This window comes from Lycium barbarum, chromosome 7, assembly GCF_019175385.1.
Source record: "Lycium barbarum isolate Lr01 chromosome 7, ASM1917538v2, whole genome shotgun sequence".
Taxonomy (NCBI): Eukaryota; Viridiplantae; Streptophyta; class Magnoliopsida; order Solanales; family Solanaceae; genus Lycium; species Lycium barbarum.
This window is the reverse complement of record NC_083343.1, coordinates 134,415,308-134,426,322: the sequence shown is the minus strand read 5'-3', so window position 1 is coordinate 134,426,322 and position 11,015 is coordinate 134,415,308. Positions and strand designations below refer to the sequence as shown.

Genomic DNA, 11,015 nt, shown 5'->3' with positions numbered 1-11,015 from the left:
CAAAATATACTCCACGAAGTAAGAATTTAATAGTTTTCCAATAAAAACACTTACGCAGTTACGCTGATAAGTCAAAGCAACTCATTTTTACCTTCTGAAAGGAAAAAGTTTTCCTTGTACACTTTGTATTTGCTTTTCTTGATACCGTGAAATACACTGATTTTTACTCCGCAATCTCTGAAATGTTACCAAATACAAAAGAAGCAATAGCATCTGAGGTGGAACTAAATGATATAGACGCCCCTATTCCAACTTGTAAAGGCAAACATCAGCAATTATTTCTTAAACTGACAAATAGATTATGAATTGGAGGGATTAAATTCCCTGATGAAGTTACACAAACACAATGTGTCTCAAGTTTTTGATTCCCACAATAAATAACTTGAAATGTTACATGGAATTGAATGCTAGAAAAACATTTTCTAGCAATTAGAATAGAACTAAATGGCACATGTTTGATTAGCTATTACATAAACTCATGCCTTCACCAACTTCAACATTGGCATGATTTGCATTGTGAAACAATGCCTGAAGGCAGATTAATAAATGAAACTAACATCCTATAAATAATCAGCCACCATACAAAGGGGGAAAGATCATATGGTAGTCCCAAATAATTATTCTACAATTATTGGGACACTTCATTACAAATCTGTTCTTCATGAGAGGGGAAGTTTTTTGGCAATGAGAACAATGGCGTTTCTCCAGATAATCCCTTCATCGACATGGCCAAAGAATAGCCTAGAGCTCGGGCAACTGGGACAGCAACTGCATTACCTACTTGCATGTACCTGAGAACAATAGAACAACCAATATATGTTACAGCAAGCAAGAAAAATGATATATCAAGTACTAAATAAGCTCGGATAAAAACAAAGGCAAGTAACTCTTTCCATTCATAGGAAGCATCAATTACCGAAGTAAAGGCTGGTTTAGCCAAAGAGTAGATATACGGATATCCATAATAGCCATGATAAGGATCTCCCAAATACCAGAAGATACTGAATACTGAGCTAATTTGTGCCTCTGGCACGTTTCCAGATTCACTTTTTGGTTTAAGCTCAAGCTACATGATATTTTAAGTGGGAACAATAAAACATGTTTCCTCCATCGCCAGCCTTATAGGTGACATAGAGCAAAGCATGGATTTAGCAAAAGAATTATTGAAATCTCAGATCTTCAACCATCAGTTTAGAATTTAGTCAAAGCAATACCTTTCTTTTATTGGCCCAATCAATTTGTAGTAGTCAGGAAAACCTTGAAGCCTTGCATTTTCACGAATTGTAAGCACTCTATCTTGGAGTGGATGGATTATTGTCTGGAAGGAACACGAGAATAAAACACAATGCATTAGATGAGACAAGACGCATAACTCTCTAAGTTGAGATAAGATGCCAAAGGTTGAAGCTACCTGATTATGGGGTTCAGCTCTTGTCACAACTGTCGGTACAGTTTCGTCCCACCACAAACGACCAAATGGTCTGCATAATTTAACACAGATAAAAACAGTATTAAGTACTATGGTGAAAATATAAAGTTGATATCAAATCAGCAAAATCAGAGATGTATCATTACTTTGAGGAACTACCACCAACGAAGCTCATAGCATAGTCAGGGACCTGTTCATTTTAAGCATCATAAGATCCAGAAAACAAATAACACAATAACTATGTCAGTCAGAAAAAAAATTATACCAAAGGCTTCCCCGAGGGTAGTTTTACTCTCTCCACATCTGGGTCCCATTCAACTTTATTATCTGGCCGAACACGAACTCCAGGCAAGTCCCTGAAGTTTGCACCCTATAATCACGAAAGGTCATGAATTAAGCACCGTGAGAAACTCATCACTTAAGTAACATAAATGGCATGACAGAAACAATGTGTATACCTTCCGCTTGGGAATTTGACATACACGCTGATAGTCATCATCATTCAGCTTAAGAGGACGATGATCGTATAGAACACTTCCCAGCACCCCTACAAAATGACCAGACTGCATTAGCAAAAGATTCATTGATGCACCTTTCAAGCTCAGTCCTAGTTGCAAAATGAAAAATCTAAAAATAAGAATTAAGTATTGTTTCTGCTGACGCTTCTCAGGCAACCAAGGTGTTAAATCATGAGGTGCAACACATGCAAAAACATGGAACTAACAGACAAAATTAAATTACTCTACAAGCAAAATATGCGGACTCACCATCCCTCCCCAATCTTATAAAATGCTGGAAATCAGATTTGGGCTCATCAGTGTAAAGAATTTCATCACTTGGCTCATTATTCCCCACCTAACAAGAAAATCATATACATAAAAGAGAGGGAAAATGATGCAACGTTAGTTAAAGTTTAAGCAATTGGAAGTGCCTTCAAAACAACTTTAATATCTCTTACATACCGAAGGAAGATCAGAAAGGGCATCACCAAGAAAGAGTTCTTTCTTTAACTCAAGTTCCCCGCCTTGATCATATGCAACTGTGTTTGACTGCATTAGTACATAGATGTACATTTAGTCAAAAGCAAATGCAACAGCATTCATGAGATTACAAAAATCAAAAACCTACCTCAAACTCAGTAGGAATAACACCCCTCACAATAACTTTATGCGTGGGCAATGGATATTGTGGCAACTTCTGCAACATGACAAGATTTAAGCAGAATCAGGATATGGTAGATCGATGCATTGAATTCAATATTGAAAAACTATTAAATAAAATAAAAAATCAGTATTACCTCTGACGAAACAGCACCAAACATGAACACGCGCATACGAAATTGCGGAAGACCATAAGCACCAGCTGCCATCATCCCCATCCGTGCTTGGTAGTTCATCCCTACAAGTCTGCTCAATGCATACCGCCCAAGGAAACCATCGGCAAATTTGATAAGGTCCACCACGTTCTCCATTAATACAAACTTCGGTTTCAGGAAATCCACTATGTCCATGTAGACGTCAAGTTGTTTATTTTTTGGATCGTCCATCGGATTTTCTTTATTCCTAAAACGGTTGAATCCACTGATTCCTTGGCAAGGTGGTCCACCGCATACAACATCAACATCCCCCTAGGAAACGACCAACAGAAAACTCAATCAATATGGGTCTGCATAACAAATCATTAAGAAGTTGATAACCTAAAAGTAGTCCAGATATTTTATGCCAAAACAAGATAGAAACAGGGATAAAACTTACCGGCAATGGCAAAAGATTTGCTTTGAAGCCTTTGGCCACAAACTCTTTTATTTTCTTCGGGCATTCACTATACACATATGTCAACTAGTTGGAAAGAATTTTAAAAAGAACATATATGTTATCAGAATAATATCCTTCAAGTGTATACCTTAAGCCATCTATTGGCTCCCAGGTGTCTTCCTCTGGGCCATAACCTCTCCATCGTACCTAGAAACAAGGTAATTAAAGTGATTTTAGAAAAGGTCAAATGAACAAAGTTGACAAAATAAGACTTCAGCTTTTCCACAAAAGAAACCTGTTTTATATTCTACCAAAGAAACTACAGTTAAACAACATGACACACCAAGAATTAAAGAATTCCAAGCTCAATGGTGTAGTACCTTGAAGTAAAGTCCGGGCTTGTTAATGTTATTTGGATCTCCATAACAAACTTCTAAAAGTTCTTCGACCTCAAAAATTTCACCCTCTTTAACATCACCAGAATCATCATCTTCATCATCATTTTCTTCTTCTTCAACTTCGTCTGTTACTTTCAAAAGAGGGTGTGGGGGAACACTGCTTTTTACCAAGGAACATGAGACACAAAGCTGCACCCACTCCTTCAGAAGTGATAAGAAGTCACTGGCATACTCGTTCCTCACCTGAGTAATGCGTGCATTTTCTTCATTAACACAACAAGAAAATAGTTGCATTTTATACCGACAATCAATATATACCTGAGTCTCTGGGTGGTTCAATCTCAAGCTGTCGCATGCATATGGGTTGAGGTCGACAGCCCATTTCTGCAACCAAGAACTTACATTAACAGAGCATACAACAGGCTAAAGGCCTTTTGAAGAAACAAGAAGGCAAGCCACATTCTGCTGGTAAGAATTGATAAAACATAGAATAAGAGAGTTGAAGGAAAGAGCATACAGTAACAAGTTTAACGCCTTTGCTATTAGCACCCAGGCATAGCCCCGTGGACATTGCTCCACATCCAGAATATAGATCCAAGAGCTTCTTTTCCAGATTGTGCTCTTTGATCTCACCAGCATCAACGTCACTTGATATTGTAGAAGATGAACTAACTGGACTTGTACTGTCTGCAAAGAATCAACCACTCCATTATGCAAGTTTAAGCTTGAATACTAATCAAACGCACCACAGCTGCATACAGTTATTAAAAAGAGTCGATAAAGAAATACCAGGCGGCAAGCTAATGAAAGAAGAGTATGGAAGCAGGTACTTCATGTCATAGTAAAAATCGCAATTTGATTTTACATTTTCCTTGAACTGTAAAGTTGCCTGCAACAACAGTCTGCATTCATTAATTCGACCACTCCGATGCAAACTACTGAACAGTAAGGTAACACGGACATACATTTGAAGGCACAGGAACAATCTTGAGTTTTGTCACAAGACAGTCGATAGGGTTATCATCCTTGATTTCAGAAAGGAATACACGCTTCTTGTCAATGAACTGATCATGCCTTTTAATAACCTAATGGGGAAAAGAGATGTCAGACAACTATAGCATCACAAAGGACAAGAACACCTTTCATATGATAGAGTTGGCATTTCTTACAGTATCCTTAGCTCTGTAAAACCATTGAGCTGTAAAGTACTGCACGCCATCAACTGCTTCAAAGAATTCAACAATCTTACAGATGTAATCATCCTCACCGTCATCAGCCTAGTTAAATGATAGACAATGAAAATAAGTCAAGACATGGATCCATTGTATGGCAATAAGTATGATAATAAACTCAGCCAGGAGGGGGAGCAGGTCCTTGGAAACAGATCTGGAAAAGTTGGGCCCCAGTTAAGGTTAAATGTTTTTCCTAGTTAGTGACCAGGAAGGCATGTCTCAATCAGGGAAGGTTGAAAAGAAGGGGGTTCCAAAAAATCTCTGGGTGCTTTTTTTAATGAGGCAGAAAAGTCTAATAACAACTTATTTCTGCATTCTAGATTGACCTCACAGATCTGGTCACTATACCTAAGCCTCATAGAAACAAATTGGTCAATGCCAGAACATACTGCTGATCTTTTGAGCTGCTGGATTAGGAGAGGTGGTAGCAAAAGCCATAAGAAATGGTGGAAAGTAATTCCAGCATGCTGGAGGCCAGTGTGGAGAGAGAGGAATGGGGATGTTTTGAGGATAGCTTTAGTTCCATTCAGAAAGTTAAATGGGATTGTATCATATCCTTGCTTTTTTGGTGTAAAAAGGAATGTATAGATGATGCTAAACAAATAATAGATCTTCTAGGCTCTTTGTAATCTTTGTGACCTTTTTCGTTGTAGTTCTCTTTCGGGCTGCCGGCATGTCCTTAATACTATGTAGTATAACATTACCATTTAAAAAAAAGGTATGATAATAAACTATAACTAACAATAATCAGGCTATAATAAATGGAGAAATCTTTCGAACCTATTGTTAGATATAAATGTTAGCCTACCTCAATACCAAAAGGCAGCTCATGAGGGGAGGCTTGCTCAAGTCTATGTAAGGAGACTACCAATCCATTCTCCAACCAATGTGGAACTCAAACCAACTCTAAAATCCCCACACGCCCAAACCACCAACTGGAGCATGGACAACATAACATGGGGGCCCAAACAAGGACAGATTTTGCTCTGGTACCATGTAACATATGGACCTTAGACCCAACACAAACTAGAATTTTAGCTCATGAGGTAGGGATTGCTCAGGTCTCCGTTCCCCCAACTATTGAGGGACTCTAAACCACTCTAACAATTATAATTTCATTGCTTAAACAATCAGGTTCCATGAAAGAGTTGAGAGGCCAACTGCAACACAGACACAGTGTCAAGTATAGGATGTAATCATTTTTTTCTTGTTTTCTTTTTTCACTTTTGGATGACCATGGTGTTTAGGAAAACTTTTGTGTATCTTCTAATTCCACAAGTACTACCAAAAAGTTAACCAACAAAACCCAATTTTGATTTATTTATCATTAAGGAAGATTGCTTAGAAACTATCATCTCAATCACTCTTATTTGTCACCTAAACATTACCCGAGGTAGCGGTGATGCATAATCACTTTACACAAGTTAAAGTGAGTCATCTAATCTCACTAAATTACACTTTGTTTATCCTCAAGGAATAACAATTATTTGCATATTTAGTTTTATGTTCCTTCACTACATCCACAATACACTCATAGCAATTTAAGAATCTATTAAGAAATAAAAAGGGCAGCCCGGTGCACTAAGCTCTCTCTATGTGTGGAGTCTAGGGAATAATCAGACTACAAGGGTCTATTGTAGGCAGCCTTACCATGCATTTCTGCAAGAGGCTATTTCCACGACTCGAATCTGATCACCTACAGCTAAGAAAATATTTTACATTTTTGAATGCTAGCTAAGCAGAAGGATATCCTAGTAAAAAACTATACTATGTCCAGGTATCAACTCCACCCATTATCAAAAAGTTCCACTTGCCTCAAATTAGGCACATGTGTGAGAGGTTATGCTAAAAATATGATAAGTAAATAAAAGTATGATCGCTCAAACAATACTACATAAAAAGCACACACATTCTTATCAAGCCTACTATAAAAGGAAAATCAACACAATGAAGGATCCGTATAACGTATGCTTATGGTTACTTTATTTAAACTCTACCTTTACATGTGCATCATCCTCGAGATAATAAATCAGACCATCCACCTCTGCTTGACTATAATGGCGCTTAGCTTGAATTAACTGGTCCGAATCATCCTGACTGTAACATGAAAGTACCAATAACAACACACAAATCACTAAAAATCAAAAATATTATTATGAGCCAAATATGATGCTGCAATGGATAGTTGTGCAAGACTTACCCATTTATGCTCTTAGTACAATTTGCGTTCCCCTTATTCTGTTTTGAAAAAAAAAAAAAACATTTACGTATGTAAATATAAAATAAACACTAAATGATGTCAAATAAAAATAGACAGGCTATCAACAACAGTCACTTAAAATTGACTGATTTCTTAATTTACCCTTATAATTTATTTCCCAATGCATTTTCCAAAATGTCCAATTTATTATATTCAAAGGGTGATTTAATAAAAAAAAATTGTTTTATTTATTGCTCCTTACGAGGTGTGCCAGGTCAATATTGGACAATTAGAAATGGACAGAGGGAATAATATGTTCAACAACAATTTGGTTCATATAAGATCAGCATTTCTAATAGAGTAGACAAAAAAATGAACAAGATGTATTTATTCAGAATCTTCAAATGTAGCATCAAATTTAGCAGCACTATTACACATGCCAGTTATAAAACTAATAAAAAGGCATAATTTTCATGCAATTTCATAAATTTAACATTTTAGCAACAAAGCTAGCATTTGAACATAGATTTTGAAAATTTATCTTCACATATATTTTCAACAGAAAAACTTCACTTCCCACAAAACTTCATGTTTTCAAATTTTTTTGCAAGTAAAATGCATGTCCAAAACACAACTTCAAGTTCCAAAAATTACAACATAAAAACTCAAATTTTCAAGATTTAAGTCTCAACTACAAAATCTATGGCCAAAAGGGAGCAATTAAATGCAAATATTTTCAAAGTAACAAGCTTTCTTACATAGCGATGAGGCCACTTTTGTCGAGCTTCTGCATCCGGTATAGGTTCACCTACAAATACACACTCTTCATCTTTCACATTCTCAACTCTCTTAGGTTTCCTTTTCGAAGGCGAAATAGACAAGTTCTTTTTCAAACTCCCTTGCTCTGTTTCATCTTCATCTTCCACAAAATCACTCTCAGCTACAAAAACAATTAGAATACTTAGTACTTCATACTTGTACATAAACAAAGTATTAGATAAAAGGGAAAATTACGCTCCATGTCCACTTTTTAAAACAATTTACGCCACATAGCCCATACATTAAGTTGTGTTGCCCAATTTAGCTCATATCTGTGTATAAACACCTTTTTATACACAACTATACGTTGTTAAACAAGGTTGATACATTATGCATGATGTTTTCCCCCACATATAATGTTGTATAATGAACTACATGGCGTAATAATTTTCAAAAGCTGTATATTTTTGAAAAAAATCTATTCACTTTTCCTGCAAAAGCTGTATATTTTTTAAGTTTTTCCTATTAAAAATTCTATTTGCTCTTCCTACAAAAGAAGTATATTGTTGAAAATTCCTAGTAAAAGCTCTATTTATTCTTCCTACAGAAGCTGTATATTATTGAAAATACCTATTAAAAATGCTACATAATCTTCTTACAATCCTGTATATTTAGAAAATTTTCCTATAAATAATTCTATATACTCTTCCTTCAAAAGCTGTATATTTGTGAAAAATTTGCTAATAAAAGTTCTATATACTTATATGATTGAAATTTTTCACATTAAAAATCGTATTTACTCTTCCTATTTCTAACCATCGTGAAGATCCACCACGGATTCCGCCTTTATTGCCGCTTGTTTCGTCGAATCAAACTCCGATACAAAATCGCTATCAGCTACAACAGATACTTCAGCCTTTTCTACAGCTGGACTCTTCGTCTTCATATCACTACTTCCAGATTGACAAGCAACAACTGGATCTTCATCTATTTTTGTTCGCCTTTTCGATTTTCTATCACTGTTCTCAGATTGACAAGCTGCAACAACTGAACTACTTTCAGCTTTTTTTCTTCGTCTAGTAGATGATTTCTTAACAGGTTGTTCAGATTCAAAATCGCTATCATCTAACACTACAGCTGCTACTGGATCTGGTTTTTCAACTACCACACGTCTCTTCGATTTCCTACTCGCCGGAGATAACTCCGGTTTAGTCGCCGGAGATGCTTTACGTTTGCTCGGCATTGCGGCGGTAGGTTACGGCGGCGGCGGCCGTACAGTGTGTGTGTGTGTGTGAAGAGTTAGCTGAGGCTTTTAAGCTTTTTGATGTAGAGCGAGAAAATAGTAGAGTTGTGTATTTGATTTTATAAGCTTTTTTTTTTTTTGGAGGGTTTGTGAAAAATTTGAAAATAGTTAAAAGAGGGAAAAATGGCGGGAATGGGCGGAATTATTGGGGGCTTTCGAAAGTGAATTGGAAAGTTGGGCTCAGTTCCGGAAGTGAATTCACAAAAACAAAAAAAAAAATATATATATATATATATATTGTTTTGAACTTTTGAAATAAGCGGTCGTTTGTAGCTGGTTAGATTTATGAGAAAATTAAAGTACTTCCTCCGTTTTAATTTATGTTGCGTTTTTTTTTTGCTTTTTTAAAGTCAATTAACTAAGGATCCGTTTAGCCGTGATAATTATTCACTTTTTTTCGAAAAAAAAAAAAAAACACTTTTTTTCGGAATTAGTGTTTGGCCATGAAAATTCAATTTGAAAAACACCAAATCACTTTTAATACATTCAAACAGTCAAATATATTTTGTAAAAACTATAACCAAATACAACTCTAACTCCAAAATACCAAATAAAGTGAAAAATATTTGGTTTTCATGACCAAACGCTACTAAATTTTGAAGGTAAAGTGAATTACATTAACTCAATAGACTAAAATATATATTTTTGAAAACTAGTACATTAAAAGTATTATAAGTTGGTCATACTGCATGCAATTTGAATCTCAAAAATCGAAAAGTGTTACATTAATTGGGACAAATGGAGTATTATTTTATGCAGAGTTTAGTTATTCATGTATTATTTACTACATGTTTTATCATGTATAAAACAATACATAGATTCTCTCGAATTTGTACATTATTAGTTATGAGGGTTTCTAACTTATAAATCAAAATTGTATTAGATGTGCTGAAATTTATACATAGCAAATGAATGCTACTAAACATGATTTTACTTATCAAGAATTTAATACATGAATAACTTAGTTCCCACACAAGCTACCAAACGGCCCCAGGTGTTTGTTTATCAAAATTGGCTCATTATTTTCACTTCAAAGTTAAGATATGTTTTAAAATAGATTTTAGAAAATTTTCATTTGTGTTTCATACTCAAAACATAACGAAGCTTTCAAATAATCCTTTTAAACTTCAATTACAACTATTCAAAAGTTGAAGTTACGTTGGAACAAAAATTTGTCAAAGTCAATAAAATCAAGCATTTGATTTTTTAAGTTGTTGACTTAAGTCATTCTTTGTATTCATAATTCATGATTTATTTTTATTGTATATTGAAATAAAAATCTTTGAGCCAAAATTTATGGCCAAACGTGCCATTAAAAGAGGAACTCCTTATTATAGAGAATGCTAAATTATGTGGGAGTATAAGATGGTGAATAATTATTCTGTGCATCTAACTAGATAAATCATTGATAGTATTCTTATAGTCAAATATTAAGTGTTATTATGTGAAACGTTTCTAGTCAAGCTTAGTAAATCTAGATATATTACGAATAATTAATAGAGAATGCTAAGTTATGTGAGAGTATAAGATGGTGGATAATTATACTCTACATCTAACTAGATAAATCATAAATAGTGTTCCTAATTATACTCAAATATTAAATGATATTATGTGAAACGTTTCTAGTCAAACTTAATAAAATTAGATATTACGCATCTGAAGTTCCCAACTTACATTCATGTAACTATATTAATTTCTCATTATTATCAATTGTCAGGTCACACGTAAGAACGTGCATTTAATTAATTTAATTATATGGTGTGTTTAATGTGTGACTAACAATAAATTGCTACAGAATTTTATTTCAATGTGTTTATTTCTCGTGGTTTATTAACTAGAAATTATTGAAAACGCATAAGGTCATATAAATATTGTTGGGAAAAAAAAGGTGTCGACTGTGGAAATATAAACTTAAAATTAAATATGTACTACGTAAACGT

At 34.8% G+C, this 11,015-nt stretch overlaps 1 protein-coding gene across 1 annotated transcript; it reads right to left on the bottom strand.

The window, feature by feature from the left end:
- Positions 1-349: 349 nt before the first annotated feature.
- Positions 350-9,122, bottom strand: LOC132604622 (DNA (cytosine-5)-methyltransferase CMT3-like). The gene is made up of 22 exons (XM_060318212.1): positions 8,589-9,122; positions 7,772-7,953; positions 7,014-7,051; positions 6,811-6,910; positions 4,751-4,858; positions 4,547-4,666; positions 4,371-4,470; positions 4,099-4,268; positions 3,900-3,965; positions 3,564-3,824; positions 3,332-3,390; positions 3,184-3,250; positions 2,727-3,056; positions 2,558-2,626; positions 2,392-2,478; positions 2,197-2,284; positions 1,888-1,976; positions 1,695-1,799; positions 1,576-1,619; positions 1,412-1,481; positions 1,215-1,318; positions 350-791 (listed from the first exon to the last, which is right to left on the bottom strand). Exons 1-22 carry the CDS (start codon positions 9,013-9,015, stop codon positions 629-631), a joined length of 2,847 nt encoding a protein of 948 aa, XP_060174195.1. The 5' UTR covers positions 9,016-9,122; the 3' UTR covers positions 350-628.
- Between the last annotated feature and the right edge of the window lie 1,893 nt (positions 9,123-11,015).

Bases quoted from the DNA above. Each gene is read 5' to 3' on its own strand.
- LOC132604622 (XM_060318212.1), bottom strand. From the start codon at position 9,015: ATGCCGAGCAAACGTAAAGCATCTCCGGCGACTAAACCGGAGTTATCT. The intron at 4,269-4,370 runs GTATTTCTTTAT...GATTCTTTGCAG, and splicing joins TTTCATTAGCTTGCCGCCTG to ACAGTACAAGTCCAGTTAGT. The intron at 3,251-3,331 runs GTATACACTTGA...ATATGTGTATAG, and splicing joins GAGCCAATAGATGGCTTAAG to TGAATGCCCGAAGAAAATAA.